This window comes from Paramormyrops kingsleyae, chromosome 9, assembly GCF_048594095.1.
Source record: "Paramormyrops kingsleyae isolate MSU_618 chromosome 9, PKINGS_0.4, whole genome shotgun sequence".
NCBI lineage: Eukaryota > Metazoa > Chordata > Actinopteri > Osteoglossiformes > Mormyridae > Paramormyrops > Paramormyrops kingsleyae.
This window is the reverse complement of record NC_132805.1, coordinates 33,025,740-33,041,882: the sequence shown is the minus strand read 5'-3', so window position 1 is coordinate 33,041,882 and position 16,143 is coordinate 33,025,740. Positions and strand designations below refer to the sequence as shown.

The 16,143-nt window shown below is 47.6% G+C and overlaps 1 protein-coding gene across 14 annotated transcripts in view; it reads left to right on the top strand.

Moving 5' to 3' along the window:
• LOC111844242 (intermembrane lipid transfer protein VPS13B) overlaps positions 1 to 16,143 on the top strand; it is a 212,138-nt gene that overhangs the window by 130,833 nt on the left and 65,162 nt on the right. For all 14 annotated transcript variants that reach the window (XM_072716822.1, XM_072716827.1, XM_072716830.1 and 11 more), the window contains one exon: positions 12,483 to 12,686. In XM_072716822.1, coding sequence (XP_072572923.1) covers positions 12,483 to 12,686 — 204 coding nt within the window. The remainder of the gene's footprint in view (positions 1 to 12,482; positions 12,687 to 16,143) is intronic.

Below are 16,143 nucleotides of genomic sequence, written 5' to 3'. Positions count from 1 at the left end.
CAGCCGATACTGTAACTGCCTGCAGCCGGCCCGAAGGGAGCGGAATGACCGCTCATGGTCAACTGCAAATATGGGTAGTATCTCCAGCTGATAACATACGGTCTCCTGTGTATCTGAGGTTAAGCAAGATGGATGACTGCTAACTCGGTTGCGTGCAATATGGATATTACACGCAAGCAATACAGTGAAGTCTCCTTCACAGTTCCTTCACAGTTCAAAGGAGGCGAGTGACCATCTACGGTTAGCTTCGTGTAATAATGATGGCGCACACTGCCAGTATCGTAACGTCTCCTTTCCCCCCTCCGGTGTGCGTGTGTCTGTGTGTGCGCAAACGGAGCCAGAGGACTGCTGTGTTTTCCGTTTGAACGGAAACCCGCCTGCATCTGTATTGTGGTATCTGCTGACTTCTGTGTACAGCTTGCGGTTCATTCCGGAAATATCTGTGGCTCCTCTGATGTTATTCTCTCTTCTGTGAGAATTTCTACCGCAACACTTGTATTTCTCTGGCTGCACTTAAAGGTTTAGAGGGATTAGCATTGTAAGCCAGTCTGTCCCTACCATACATTCACAGACATTTTGTGTAGATAAATCGTCATACCATACTTTAAAGGGGAGCGGGGGGGGCACCAGTAGAGTTTTAGAAAATCAAATGAATAAACCACAGCTGTCTTTTTTTTCCCCCCTCCTTAAAGTCTTGGGTCTGCATGAAATAAAACCTACCATGATTCCAGTTTTGAAATCTGATCCTTTAAGTCCGACAGAATAATAAAGACGTTATCAGCACCGTCGGCCCTGTGCCGTGACAGCCTCTGCCCCTCGCTTCGAGCGAGATGTGCTAGATACTGCCAAGAGGTATTAGTTCCCCAGCTCAGTCTAAAAGTAGCGCGTTTATGGTGACATATGAGGTGACGGCCCTTTTTGGCGCTTCCTGGAACAGGCCTTGTTTACGCACTGCCTGCAGTGGCCGGAGCACTGTGCGGTGACACGGGGCTGTGGGATCAACCCCCAGCTGCCACGGGGGCTCATAAAGGTTTTCATGCAGCCCACCGAAATGGAAACCTGACCCCCCCCCCCCTCGGCACCCATGCCAAGCGGCAAGCCATCCTGTGGCGGAATGTCCACTTCCACAAAAACACAGCCGCTTCATCCGGGAAGCTCCTGTTTGGCTGGATTTAATACACAGTTCAGTTGGTTAAACTGCCTGTGTGTGTGTGTGTGTGTGTGTGTGTGTGATTCACTTCAGGTTCTGTTTACATAGCGCCTGTTCCCAGAGCCCTTAAAGGTTTAGCATCAAATATTTGTTGACGGATAAGTCATGGTCAGAGCAGACAAGCCTGTGGGGCTTAGTCCCTCAACCTTAAGGGCTTCACTCAATAAGTAATAGTTGATATTGTAATTATACATAGTCTTCCCCAGCTGTGACACTCAGACAGAGAATAATAATAATTGTTGGCCCAAGCACTGAGCCCTGATGCACTCAGTGGCCATTTCATCGATCAAGGAGATTGGAGATGCAAGAAAGTTGCTCTGTTTCTGAACATAATGAAACCCCTGATGTGCTTAAGAGTAAAAAAAAAAATCGCTGTAGGACAGGTGCAGACAAACCAGTGAAGAAGGGAATGGTCAGCAGCGTGGAAACAGAGCCAAACTCCAGGACCATTAATGTTGTGTGTTTTCTGCACCGGAGGATAGCAGTACATTGTTTCCGGCTGTGGTTAAGTGGCCAGGATGGAAGCCAGACTGGATATGTCCAAATATATTAGGGATCTCTGCGTATGTTTGCAGTTGAGAGGCCACTGTTGATTAAGGGTTTGAGTTTTGAGACAGATACGTTATACAACACTTTCAGCTGTACTTTGGATGAGCTAGGCTTTATAATGATGGCTTTGTTAATTGTTTAATAATTAGAGCCATAAAGAGTGGGTAGGTATTGTTGTTGTTTTTCTACACAAATTTAAAAAAAGATGCTAAAACTCATAGCATGATTGTATGTTAGCTGTGGTTTGTAAACAAAAGGCGGGATTCGTTCAGCCGTAATCTTTTCGCCTGTCATCCGAGCGAAAGAGCTCTTCTCAGACCAGTAGGTGAGGTAACCGAAGCGTCTTCTTAGGAGCAGGAAGAGCTCGGTGAGGAATGCACGGCTGCCTTCGGATGTCCGCGTTTCTTTGGATGGTCTTAGATAAATTAATTCCTTAGTGGAACATGTCTGTTCCCACAGCACTGCTTTTGTGCAGTGATTTTTTTCCCCAGTTGGTAGAGTGACTCTACTGTGTTGTGTCTGTACATCGCACCTTTAGATGCTAAACTGGTCTGGCCGCATCAATACTGCCATCCCCGTGTGGCTCCCTAGCAAGCATCCTATGGTTCAAGGCTACAGCAAATAGGTTGGACCTTCTGGTCACTTGACAGGGTGACAGGGTGTGTAATTGCTGTACAGGTCAATGCAGCCAAGTTTTGATCATGTTGGTCATTGTGAAAGAAGAAAGCATGAGGGACTGGGGGGGGGGGCATTTGTTCTCGAAAATGTCCCCTCTCTGAAATTCATGCGGTTCCTCAGAGCGGCCTCATCTGCTGTAAACGCTGGGCTTTCAGGCGACCCCGCCCCAGTTCATTCATAAACATCGAGCCACATTAATGGTTCCTGGTTGTTGTTTTAACTTTGCTTTTTGTGATTGTCTCCCCCCAGAATGTTTATTCCCCCAAGTCGTGGATTAAAGCAGGATCCAGTTCTGATGCTGTTGTGAAATCTAGTCATGGGCTTCGCCCTCCTCAGCTCCTTGATGCCTCGGGCTCGCTTGCGTATTCCCCCCTACTGTCATGCGGTTAGCCTGTTAATTGCACTCTGCCTGATGGGTCCTGGACACGGGTGATCACTGCCGGCCCCGGGGACTTGTGATTAGCACTGGGGGGGGGTCGGCCCCGGTGGCCATTCTCAAGCGTAATGCAAACGGCCATCAGATAGAGTACGATGCCAGCATCTCCTGTTTCATCATCGTCTTCTCAGCTGCTGGATGTTGTTTTGGGCTAGAGGATTAGGATGTAACTGGGAGTCATGTGACAGCCATTCTCCTCCACTGCTTTGGAACAGCTATATACTTGGGGCAGGGAGGGGGCTCAGTCACAAAGCCGTTTCAAATAGCAGATCATACTGGCAGGCATGTGAAGGCCCACATCCTACTGCTTGTGGAGCTACAGTACAGCACCCTTGGCCCCAGGGGGCGCAGCTGAGGTAGAAACCCCCCAGCACTAAGCTGGGCCCCACACAGAGTCACTATCACAGGGGCTCCATCCCAGAGGACTCAATGTTTGCGGTGTCATTGGCCTTGACTAGAGGTAACAGCAAGAACAATCAGAAAAGGTGAGATGCTGACACATGGAACAGGTCTGTCTAACACACACTGGCACACGTAGTCATGCAGCCTGTGTATAACAATGTGCAGTTCCATGAATTGTTTGTAAAATGTCCACTAAGCAACTAATGTGAAAACACACCCACACACACAGGACTCCACACTTCTGTATTCCTGTTGAATATATAACACAGTATGGCCCTCTGGTACACAGAGGGTGGGATCGACTCCTGTATGGGGAAGGTCACCATTCCGGAGGCACCGCTTGGCTCACAGGTCGCCTGTGTTCCCTTCCCCCTGCGTCCGCTGAGAGGCTGTGCATGGGCCCTTTCCCGGTGCACCCCGCCGCCCCCCACCCAGGTCGCAGAGCGCCGCTGTGTTTACGCCGTCCTCCCGGCCCTGCTCACAGGATGCTGTTCAGCATTTCCTGCCGCCGGGCTCTCAGGAAGGAAGCACGATGTTGGACCGTTTGATGTGTGATCCTCAGTAATTCTTTTCACGTGTGGTGTTTACTGAAGGGCTTTTGTGTTCAACAGGAGCGCTTCAACCAACCCCCCCCCCCCCGCTCCCCCAGCCCTCAAATTCAAGTTCAAGAGGGCCTAAGCCAGCTTCCCTGTTCCCTCTTTCAGCTTCTGCAGGGGTCTCGCTCACCCCCCCTCTACAGTGGGGGTCTTACAATTGCCTCTGTCGTCCTCTGTTCCTTTGTACAGCCCTTCGCACTAATAAAATCAAGGCTGGGTCTTGGTGCAGATTTGTTTTATTTGAAGGTTCTACCCGAGCTTTTGATATTCAACCCTGTTCCTTATTGTCATTGCATGGACCTCCGTGACACTGGGGTTCCTCACAACGTCCTGCGCGGTGTCTCGGGGTGGGTCGTTCTCACAGCGAGCCACACTCAAGGCCTGCCGGAGCGCTCCACCCCCCCTCGCTGCCCACCGCCCGTCACGTTACGCTGGAAGGTATCGCACTCGCCCTGGGGGTCATTACCCATCGATGATTAATGTCTTTCTCCCGCTGTCCCATGTGACCATGGGGCTCCACGCACAGCGTGTAGCAGTATCTGTCTTCCAGAATGGGTCCGTGCGGTTGTCGCCATTGACAGTCATTGTCAAGCAGAGTGACGTCATGTGATCCACCACATTCGGGGGGGGGGGTGGTCATCAATGCCTTTTTCGTTGTACTCAGGCTTGTGATCACATTTGCTTTTGTTTTTCGTCAATATGCTTTTAAACGCAAAACAAAGTATTTTAATAATATGCAAAAGAAAAGCGTTTGTGCAGAGCTGTCACTTTGTATAAATATACTTGGCACGTTAAGACGTACTAGGATTCGCCTCCGAGCTGCGAGGTCCGTTCCAAGAGCCATTCTGGGAGGAAGAATTAGCTGATTTAGGAAGCATCTGTGCTGCAGATCATTATAATTATTTTACTCTGTTTTCCTTGCTGACATAAATTTATTTGGACATTATCTCATGAGAAAGTAGTTATGGCTCAGCCGTCTTGGGCAGCTTGAGGCCTTCAAAAACCCACTCATATTTTTTACGAAATGTGGTGATTTTAAACATGAGTTTTTAATTCCATTATGCGTGGGACTCCAGTACTAATTCATTGTATTTTGTTTCGTTTAGTTTTTGTTTATTGGAAGGAAATTTGAATTAGTATGAGATGTTGTTTAAGGTCAAGAAATTCTGCAGGAAAAGACCTACTGTTTCGGTGATCTGATTACATGTTTGTGCAGCCTGTCTGCCGAACTGGTAACGTTAGTTGAGCTAATCAAAAATGGCGTCTCTTCTCCTGCATTGTTTATGAACGACTCTCCCTTTACTCCGTTCGGGATAAATCTCTGACATGTAATCTCCTTTCTTTAAACATTTGTCAGAATTAAATAATTGCCTTTAAAGTCCTTTAATCAACTTCAAAAGCCTGTGCCAAGGATTTTCCTCTTGCAGATAAAATTAAATCTTCATTGCATCTTAAAAACATAATTCAGATTCATCACTGAAAGCTGTAACAGGAACCAGACTTGGGCGGTTGTATGATATTGAATCGCTTAATCAATTATGGCGGGGAGGCACAGTAGTGCCTCAGTGTTGAATTCCATAATCCCATAATTAATCTCATAAACCGAGATTAATCTTGAGTGCAGTTGAACGCTTCTTTTTTGGAATGTCCAATGAGCAATCTAATGTGAAAAGTAAATCAAGCGATTGTGTCAGGGCAGCACAATAGATTTTATTGTAGCGTAGATGATAAACAGAAACTTGTGCTCATCATCGCCGGGGTGAAGAACAGAAGAGCCACCGGGAGCAGCGCGTTCGCTCCGTTCCAGACTGACATCTGCCCTTAACTGTCGAGTAGGGAGAACACATTTTTCTGCTCCGCGTCCCGTGTGTGTTTTGATAGTCCGGCTGCGTCTTATTTTATTTATTTTTCTGAAGTGCGTATGATTTGTGGCTGTGAAAAAAATACTAAGTTTCTCATTCGATGCATCAGTTCAATTTAAAAGCATCAGATGTAATAAGACACAGTTGAGGCTGATTAGGTCCCGGTGTTTGGGGAGGTTCACTTCAAGCCAATTGGAAGCCCTGATGGTGACAGCCAATCAAAATGTAAGGGAGCACAGGAGTATTAAAAAAAGAATTATTTTCCTTTAATTAGTACTTAAGTACCATTGCGGTATGTGTTTGAACTTGATGAAAACTACTTTTTCCGAGGGTACTCCAGACCATGTTTTCCATTAAAGGCAGTACCGAATAATCCATCACATGCACGTGTTTAGCGATTAATTAGCGATAAGCCTGTTACAGTTAAAATGGTGCACAGATTACGTCATCTGGAAAGCACCAGGCCCTGTGGGAGTCTGTTTCCATTTGGGTGTAGGACGCCATCAAGATGTTTCTCTTACACCTCTCCATCAGGTCGGGTGCCCAAAATGCTGCCTGACGTGTTTTGTAAAAGGGGAGTTTGCAGATGAGCGACGCAGACTGCATATGTTACTCAGACCAGAAGTGTCTTTGGGGCTCCCGTCCCGTCCTGTTCTGTGGGTGGCCGTGGTGTCGGCAAGGTTCCGCTTCACTGGGGCACTGTGCAGCACTGATGCTGTGGGAGTCCTCCTGATCCCAAACTACTCCTGTTACACTTCCTCCTACCTCCCTGGGCTCCATTGCCACAGATCTTTTTTGCAGATATTCTGAATGTCGCAGAGCGTCTTTTTGCTCGCTATTCCCTCCTGCGGCCTTAAATCCAGCAGCTAGACTCAACCGCCAATGCGACCTTCCCTCGTCCAAGTTGGCCTGTTTGATTCGCTATTGATCAGAGCACTGTAAGGTAGTTTTGTCATTTTTTTGGTAAAATACTTCTGCGAAGGAGCCAGTAATAACAGACAAAAATACAGCAGGCGGCCCCGAACAGTTTAAAGCTGGCCTGTAAGGATCCGATGACCTTTATCTTTGGTAGGTGCTGCTACACACATGGTGCGTTTTCGGCACGACGTGGCCAGGATGCCGTGTTTATAGCCAAGACTAGCTGACATGTAAACCATTCAGGAGAAAAATTGCTCCTGCAATTAAGATGTTGAAATCCGAGTGCAAACAGTGACTCTTAGTGTATACCATTATTCTGTAAACAAAAGTACTCGCCGATTGTTCCACACTTTTCTGTTTTACCACTTTCATAGACGGAAAACTCAAGTCCTCCTTGTATATAAAGGTAATTCTTGCCCTACGATTTCATGTAAATATGATTTAATCGCCGAGTGTGAAGGCCTTTAAACTCCAATCAGCCTAATTAATAACAGGCTCCTGTAGGAGATCTCTAGCGGAATCTAGTGCTGGTCGCTGTTAATTTCAATAAATGTGAATAATTGAAATGTTTGCTGTTTCTTATGGGCTATCAGGAAGAAATAACAGTTTTAGCACATGCTGCCATTTCTTTCGCCATATGTTTCCACTGCATGAATGTTCTAGAATGCTGAGCTGGTCCGGCCCCCTCGCCCCGCTGGGCTCTGCTCAGTCGCACCACACGTGACTTGGGCGTCTTATGATGTCGTCTTCTTGACTTCACACCTGTGATGTTACTGCTTTCTGCTGGATAACATCCCTGTATTTTACGTAAAAAGTGGCATTGAGTTGATGCGGCCCAAGTATATGTCTTAAAAAATAAAAGACAAGCAGGAATTAATTCTTTTTATGATTTAAGCTCAAACCTGAGCTTCCAGGTGTCCGGCTTGGTAGACAGGATGTTTATGTTGCATACGTTTTTCCCCTATTTCCCATTAAGTGGTTTGGTCCACCCCACCCCGCCGGGATTCACCTTGGCCATGTCATCATCCTCTCTGTCATCTGCTGTCGTCATTCTGGGGGCCGCTGGAACCGAACGCAAACTACGCTAACTCATTGCTGCTGTAAACTCCCCTGGTGAAGGACTGTTCAGTGTTCCAATTCGGAGCACTAATTACTGTAATTGTAGATGCAAATTAAGTGTAATTGAAGTTGACTGAAACAATAAATCTTTGCCATATTGCTACTCAGAAGTCATAGGGCTCAGGCAATTTGGAACGGACCACCATCAGTCAGGGTTCTTAACTTACTAAGTAATTGAGAGATTCATGAATCATATTCTGTATCAATTCCCACATGACCAGCTTGGTGCAGTGCTGTTTCTGTCCAGTTTGCTTAGAGGCTGCGGTTTGCTTGGTGCAGTGCTTTCACTGCTAAAGATGTCCCACATCTGAGCAAAACTGTCTGATTGTTTTGAACGAATAATGACTGAGACTCCAGTTTATAGTGCAAATGCTATTTATGAGAAGCCGAGAAGTATTTAACAGTGTGGCAATGTGGCTGGTCTGACTTAATTTTGATTCTGCTGAGGAGTAAAATTCCTTATATGTTAATACCGCTACTAAAAATGTATATAATTGTATGGGATATGGAAAAATAAAGAACTGTGTCTCGAAAAAAATAAGTAAATGATGGGCTTAATATTGTAGCGCTGGCAGGATAGTGGTGTGTGTGTCCAGCGTGTGTGTGTGCATAGTCAGGGAGACTAGCACAGTGGGCAGTGTGTGTGCGTTATGTATGCATGGTATGGGTACAACAAAGCCACCTGGTGCCTAAAATCATAACTGTCTCCATCTGCCCACTACCATATGTGTTGTGTGTGTGTGTGTATGTTATGTATGTATTACATTGTGGGGACATTTGTCCCCACAATGTGATAAAAACCTATTTTCTTGTATTTTGCATTTTGTTTGGTTACTTATAGTTAAGGTTCGGGGCTGGCTAGAGGTTAAGGTTCCCTTAGAAATGAATGGATGGTCCCCACAAAGATGTGAATACAAACGTGTGTGTGTGCGTACATGTGCGTGCATGTGTGTGTGTGTGCGTACATGTGTGTGTGTGCGTACATGTGTGTGTGCGCGTGCGTGTGTGTGCGCGTACATGTGCGTGCATGTGTGTGTGTGCGTACATGTGCGTGTGTGCGTACATGTGCGTGCATGTGTGTGTGCGTACATGTGCGTGCATGTGTGTGTGTGTGTGCACATGTGTGTGTGTGCATACATGTGTGTGTGTGTGCGTACATGTGCGTGTGCGTACATGTGTGTGTGTGTGTGTGTGCATACATGTGTGTGTGTGTGTGCGTATATGTGCGTGTGCTGTCCCCCAAAGTTCCCATTTAAAATATGAATAAAGGACATGTGTTGTAACACTTCTGAGTTTGGTGCCCGTGTTTAATACTCCAGTAAGCTAAGTTTAACATTGAATTTCCACTTGTGCTCCATGTTCTGTGCCTGGCCGGGGGCACCCTTCACCTTCACATACGCCTGTGTGTCACCAGGCATGTATTGCATTTGATTGCCAATGCGGCAGAGGGAAAAAGCAGGTTCGTGCAACAGGTTCAGTTTGCGGGTGTAGTGACGAGTTCCAGAAGCTCCTGGGCTGGTACTGCGTTACCCCGACATTTCCTGCCTCCACAGCCAAGGCCTCCCACAGCCTTGGACTGGGGTTATTACGCCTAACCGAGCTTGAACCAAGCCTGCGCAGGACCCCAGTAACTCCAGTCCAGAGCTCACTGTGGTTTGTTTTATTACCGTGAACCATGGTTAACCTTTGAAACCTCAGAGTAAAAGAGAGTATCCCACCTCCCACTTCCCCATCTCACTGCAGGACTCTCTCTCTTGGGCTTGTGGTGAAGTCACCACAGAGAGAAAGTCAGGGGGTTCTAGTTATGTTCTGTCTCAAAGACCATGTCCGTTTGCCCCTCTGTTGTCCTGCCAGGGGGTGTGCTGCGGAATCTGGACTGTTTGCACTTGAGCTACTGCTATGCATTGTGTCTTTAGAACATTCCAAAGTTCTTCTATTGGTTGCTCTAGAATTCCACTCACCGGTGTTCCAAAATGTCAGAATTTTGTTGGAGCAGTACAGGGCCGTGCTCTGTCAAAGGCCCTCAGCTTTACCCAGCACGTGTATGGAAAATTGAAATGGTTGTCCATCATGCTAAAGTAAATTTCCTATGTCTCTAACAGTTTAGACTTTGGTAGTATAGCACACTAGCTGATTGGTCTGTGTGTTCTGTCGCTGCTGCGGCCACCTGGCCAAAGTTTTGTTCCAGCCGTTATTGGGAAATACTTAATAAGAAGCTCTCATTAATTCATTAGCAGTTAGTCATGTGCCATTGTGTTCCCGATGCCAGCCTTCACCAGGCCTGTTTTCCAGCTGCATCACAACAGAAATGTTCTTGAAAAAACTCTTCTTACCATGAAACAGAACTCTCTTATTGCTGTGCTTTTGATCCATTGTTATAAATAGCAGAATATAGTCGTAAAAATAATGTTTTTGTGGTCTTTTCCTGCCATTAAAACGGCTTGGCTCAGGAACAAGGGCCGCGGCAGCTTTTCACGTTGAGCCGTTCTGTGCCCCTCCATTCCACGCACGTGTCGTTTAAAGCTTGTTGTTTTCGTTTTCCCTTCCAGCTTCACACACGTTTAAAAACGGCCCGTAAAAGTGTGCAGAGGCCGGCTTTCACCTGTCCCGCGTGATTCAGTTCAGCCTGGGGTCTCCTCCATCTCGTATCTCGTGGCCAAGTCGTGTGGTCGTCATGTAGATTATCAAAATATGGCAGATGCCAGAATTTTTTTTTCCCTGCCCCCCCCCCCCCCCTTCACGTTTTAGAAAGGAGCATCTGGTTTTGATTATTATCGCGGACCACGGGTCGCATCGAAATTCATCCTCTTCTAATTTGTCAGAAATCAGGCTCATTCGGTGGCCTCAAATTGGCTGAAATTTGCCTTTCAATATGAAATTATTGTATTTAACGTGCTACACAACCAAGACAAGTATTGCTCGCATGGTGTTTGTACTATTAATGACGTTGGCCGTAGAATTCTTGGAGAGTTTAGTGGAGGGGGGAAAAAAAAAACCCCAACAGTGATTTCCTTAATAGGCCAAACCGAACACATCCTTAGGATTCCAGATGAGGTAACTGCACAGCCTTCAGGAAAATTAATAATAAAAAAATACTTTCAGAGTGTGTCTGGGCTGACTTGCCTTTCCAAAACCATTACAATGTTAGGTCCACAATCCCACGCGTGGAAACAACCGACAAAGGCATTAGGTTTGGTTACTAATTAAAGACGTATCCGTGCTGTTTGTGTGTCAGCATAGCTGGTTAGATCCAGTTAATACTCCTCTGAACTCCCACGTGCCATTGTTTTTGTACTTGGAGATTATTGTCATAACATTTCTGTTTGCTAATGAATTTTCACTGCATTACCAACGGAGGGAGCAACGTAAGAAATTGACCTCTGACGTAGCCGAAGTTGGGCCAGGCTGCCCATACTGCCACGACATCTGTTGCCATTCCTGACCCTTATTTACAGCGCTTGGGCTCTCGTCGGAATTCACCAGGACAAATAAACATATCGTAACTGCACAGGCTCTGATGTCATCCGCAGATGTAAAGCTCGATCCCCCGTGCTCGCGCGTTCTGCGGCATCTTGTCTCTGAAAAAAAACAATAATAAATGACGACATTGTTTAATAGAGTTAATCTCCTGTGGGGAGGTCACTTAGCTCCAGGAGAAATCCATGCTCTGACGAAGCGCAGGCCCTTCCGCGCTCGCCGTTTGTGTATAGAGCGCTCTCTTTGAGGCCTGGTTGGAGCTTTCAGACTACCGTGCTGTCTGGCTGGGTCAGCAGCTGTTTACCGGTAATGATAACACAAATCAAAGCGTTGGGGGGAGGAAAAAAAAAAAACACAGCGAGTAATTTCACCTGGCTGAGGGTGCTGGTGTTAATTATCCGCCCCTACTTGCCACTGAGATGTTCTTTTTAGGTGTAATTAAGATGGAATGAAGCAGAGTGTGGAGACGGCAGTGCCGCCCTATGGTTCCTGCCCTGTGCCAGTCCCCTGTGCTTCAGCATGGCTTGTATCGTGGTACCTGCCCACTGCTAGGGTTCAGCCTGTCTGCATAGCAGCCTGCGAAATGACCTGTCAGGTTGCGAAAGAGACAAACGCACTTACAGCCCGAGTGTGTGCTGGAACCATGCAGACAGCCTCTGGCTGCATGCACCTCGCACCCACGTCTGCTTCGAGTCCAGCTGGAGAAGCTGCTGCCTGTTTTAATGCCTATGTGTGTTATAACTCTGCACCGCGCCCCAGTGCAGGGTAACTCTGGCTACCCACTCAGCTCACTCTGTGCGCCGCAGATGTACGTCATGCCATTGTGGGATTGGAATCTTTCCCTGTCAACAGTGCGTTTTTAGTGATGTCGATATCCCTGAATAGCAGATGCTTCATAATGTTCCATAATAGGTTTAAAACGAGCCCCAGGGGTTCTGGGAAGCGGTGATGACATGCTGCGGAGGTTCTACCTATGATGTCAGATGTGCGTGGCCGTGACTGCATCGTATAGGGTTACCCGGCGGGGGCTGCAGGGGCACGGCTCTCGGGACGGGGCGAAATGGCAAATAACCAGAGAAAGGCTCAGCTGGATAAAACTTTAAGCAAAAACATTGTTTTGTATTTGCAGTTTAACTCAACAGTGTGAGATTAAGGGTTCAGTAACTGAAGGCTTTTTGTTTTCCCTCCTTAATCCCCCCCCCCCCCCCCCCCAAAAAAAAAAAAAAAATCCTCAGGCGGGCGCTGAACCTGGGCATACTCAGGGACCCGGGCTCAGAGGTGGAGGACCGGCAGTACCAGGTGGACCTGCAGTGCATCAACACTGGCACAGCCCACTGGGACCAGCTGAAGCCTGAGAAGGAGGGGGCCAAAGGGGGCCCACTGCTAGAGAGCGAGAGGAATTCCCAGAATCCCGCGCTGGAATGGAACATGGCCAGCAGGTAAGCAGGCAGCCCCGTTTCCTGTCATGCATGGCTTAAGGTCATGTAATTGCATTTCTTACAAAATCCCCCTTGTTCAAGTTAGTGTTCTGTCACCTGTCTCAGAAAATTTCAATCAATTAAAAAGCAGCACACAGACCCTCTGGTCTCATCTGTGCCAGTGCAGCCCTAGTGAAATCACTTGTCTTTTCTCTGAATCTGTGTGTAATGTCTTAGTCACATCCTTCTGAAGTTAACCGTGGGATAAACCTGTAATGTTTCACTAAATTCCTTTCCAAACGGCGTCGTAACTGCAAACCCTGTGGCTTTTTATGAAGCCGGGAGCTAAAACAACCGCGGGTCTCACGGCCCGCTTGGCTCGCGATCCCCGTTTTCCTCTGCTTGTGTTTTGAGCGGGAGGGGGCCCAAGAAACATATGAGACTGGGATTCCAGATCCGTTGCGCGTCTGCTAAAAATAACGGTGAAGGGACAGAGAGGGTCGGAGAGCCGAGGTGGGCGGGGGCTCGCAGGAGCAGAGGATTCCGGGTCACCAGAGCTCCCGGGAGCTCATCAGGTCCTCGTGGACGTCTCCGACCTACCTGCGGGGGCGTGGAATCGAGGGGCGCGAGCTCACGGCTGCACATGAGGAATGTGCAGCCGGGAGGAGGTCGCACAGTGCCAGCGACTGCTGCGTTCTGTCGGTGTGAGATTTTTCAGGATCGAAGTCTGGGTGTTATTGTAAGGAATTCAGCCTCATTTACTCTGCCCCTTTTCCATCTTCTTCTTCCAGTAGCAAACGATTTCCTGTTGTTTTTTTTTCGGCCAGCTGCGGTTGTCATGGTAAGCGAGGGGCCATTAAGCAAGCTGGTGTGTGGCTTTGCCGCTCCCTGTGCCCTCATCGCCCACCCTGGGTCCCCCACCGGCCCGTGAAATTTCCATGCGATTCTTTTAAGTAAGTGATTGATGGTGCAGAAGGATCTCGAGTCTGATCGGCAGGCGGAGATAGCTTGGGAGCGATACAATAAACATCTCAGTTGAGGATGTTTAAATGATGCAGTGAAGCTTTGAATTGGTTTTTCTGCATCTAATGGAAGTTGCACGTTGGCTGGACCTCACATTCCTCTACAGAACCTCAATACTTTGACTTTTTGCCATTAATATTTGCACCAGGATTGGCTATCAAGCTGTTCTTTGCTTGATAAGTTCTTAAAGACCCGATCATCAACAACCTTCTGTTCTGACAGTGTCTGAGGGCCCGCAGACTCCAGCCAAATTGGATGGATTCTTTTATTCTGGCCCAGTTACGCTTGACTTAATTTGACCAAATAGAGTGTAATCATCAGGTTATTTATGCACTTTGAATTCAGCCAGAATCTCCGAATTACGTTATGGTCTTTTCTGAATGTGAAATGCAAAGCTGGAATCTTCACATGCAAATTGAGGTGGACTGGTTACAAGTAACGGCTGGTGATACTTAGAGGATTAGAGGAAAAGAACAGGATATAGATAAACACAAACACACAGACCTACATATATATATAAAACAACTCAAAAAATAAAGGCCCCTTTTTGAATTGTGCACATGATGGAGTGTATTTCAGGGTCGTCTTGTCTGTAGTGCAGCCTGCACAGTGGCACTCCCCTGGCTTGACCCCCCCCCCCCCCCCGGCACCCTGGCCTCGTCAGCTCGAATTGCGGATGTTGACGGCCTTCTGCTCCCATTTAATTCCAGTAGTTGCCGATCTCCCTGGCTGCCGCACTGGCTTCGGCTTCCTGAGGTTTTTTGTGTGGGAAATTCCAGCCATGGCCGTGCACTGACAGGATCTGTCTGGCGTGACGGAACGGCGTTCCGTGGAGCCACTCTGCCTCGGGGGGGCTCTCAACTTTGTACCTTCCTCACCGGGCCTGTCACTGTCACATCCTCCCTCCCCCCCACCCACCCCATGCGTTTGTGCTGGTGATTCATAGATTCCCTACTGACCATGTCTGTACCTCGTGTTTCCAAGCAAGTGGAACATCCCGTGTTACGGAAAAGTGTGTTACAGTGTTACGGAAAACAGAGTCGCAGTGCACATTCTCCCCCGGCACTCCGTACCCCAGCACTCCATCCCTGTGCCGGGCTTTTTGGTAAACGGTGGCTGCGTGCACTGCCCGCCACTGCATTGCTGGTTGGGCCTGTTACAGTAATGAACAGTTTGGTGGCTGTTTTCCTTCCCCAGCTCACCGCACAGCAAATCATTCTCCTGCTTGGCTGAGTGGCTCGCTTCCGTGTCTCCTACTCTGCCTTGGAGAGTCCCGGTGATCATCGCCTCCCGGCACTGCAGACACGCAGCAGGGCATGACACTGACGTGTGGTCCTGCTCGCCCATCTTTTTCTAATTCTCCCCCCCCCGACTATAAATATTGAAAGCTTTGCTGTTTGATTGTTTTAATAGCAGCAGATGTGGCAATTAACAGCACCTTATAAAGCAGACTGGTATATTTGTTTTACTGCTAACAAATGTTCCCACAAATATGACTTGATTGTGGGAATGAGCATTAGGGAAACGCGGAAAGTTTATATTTGAGGGTCTCAGTTTGGGGCTTGTGTATACAATTAGGGTGTGTTCCCAATAGAGGACTGTCAAAGACAAGACATTGTTCTTAAGGTTATTTTAGCTCTTAGCTGAAATTTTTTGAGGGACTTTAAAGTCCACTTTACAAATTTTTCATAGGTTGCAAATTCATACTAGTGTTTTTTTATTTGTAATTTTGAGGGATGTGGTTGCATTGCTATTTTATTGAGCTAATTTGAGTAGTATTTTTAAAAATTGTTTAATGTTTCTCCACTCAAGGTGGTTGGCGTGGGGGGTTGAGATGAGATTTCCTTGACCTAGTGTGTTGTCTTCTGCTGAGCTCCCTGTGATGAAAAAAAAATTCACAAAGAAAACAAGTCCCCCTGCAGAAAGGCCCTCCCATCACCTCCAATAGCAGCCTGTAGTTTGTAGGTCAGTGTTTCCCAGCCCGGTCCGTGGGGACCCCAGAGAGACCACGTTTTTGCTCCCTCCCAGCTCCAGGTAAAACCTGCACTGTCTGAGGGTCCCCAAGGACCGGGTTGGCAGACACTGACTTAGACGGCTTCAGCAGCTGTAGGAGCCGGAGAAGAAAAGCCAGCTGCCTCTGTTAACCCAACTCTCTCATGGAACCCACATCATAGATCGCTTCTCAGAAAAATCCGGTCAACTAGGGATGCAGAAGGAAACCAGATCCGCAGGTGGATTCCAGGCGTGGATGTGCAGGCAACCTGGGGCTTGGAACGTGTCCACAAGAGAGCAAATTCCCACCCCCTGTCCTGTCACAGGGCCGTCCTGCTATGACAACCAGTTTGATTGACATACTGTTACACTTATCCAAGCCCAGTGGGGGCTCTGCCTCACGCTGTTAGGGCACTCTCTGTCATCCTCTACTCAAATTTGTCTGGGTCTATTAATCGTACAT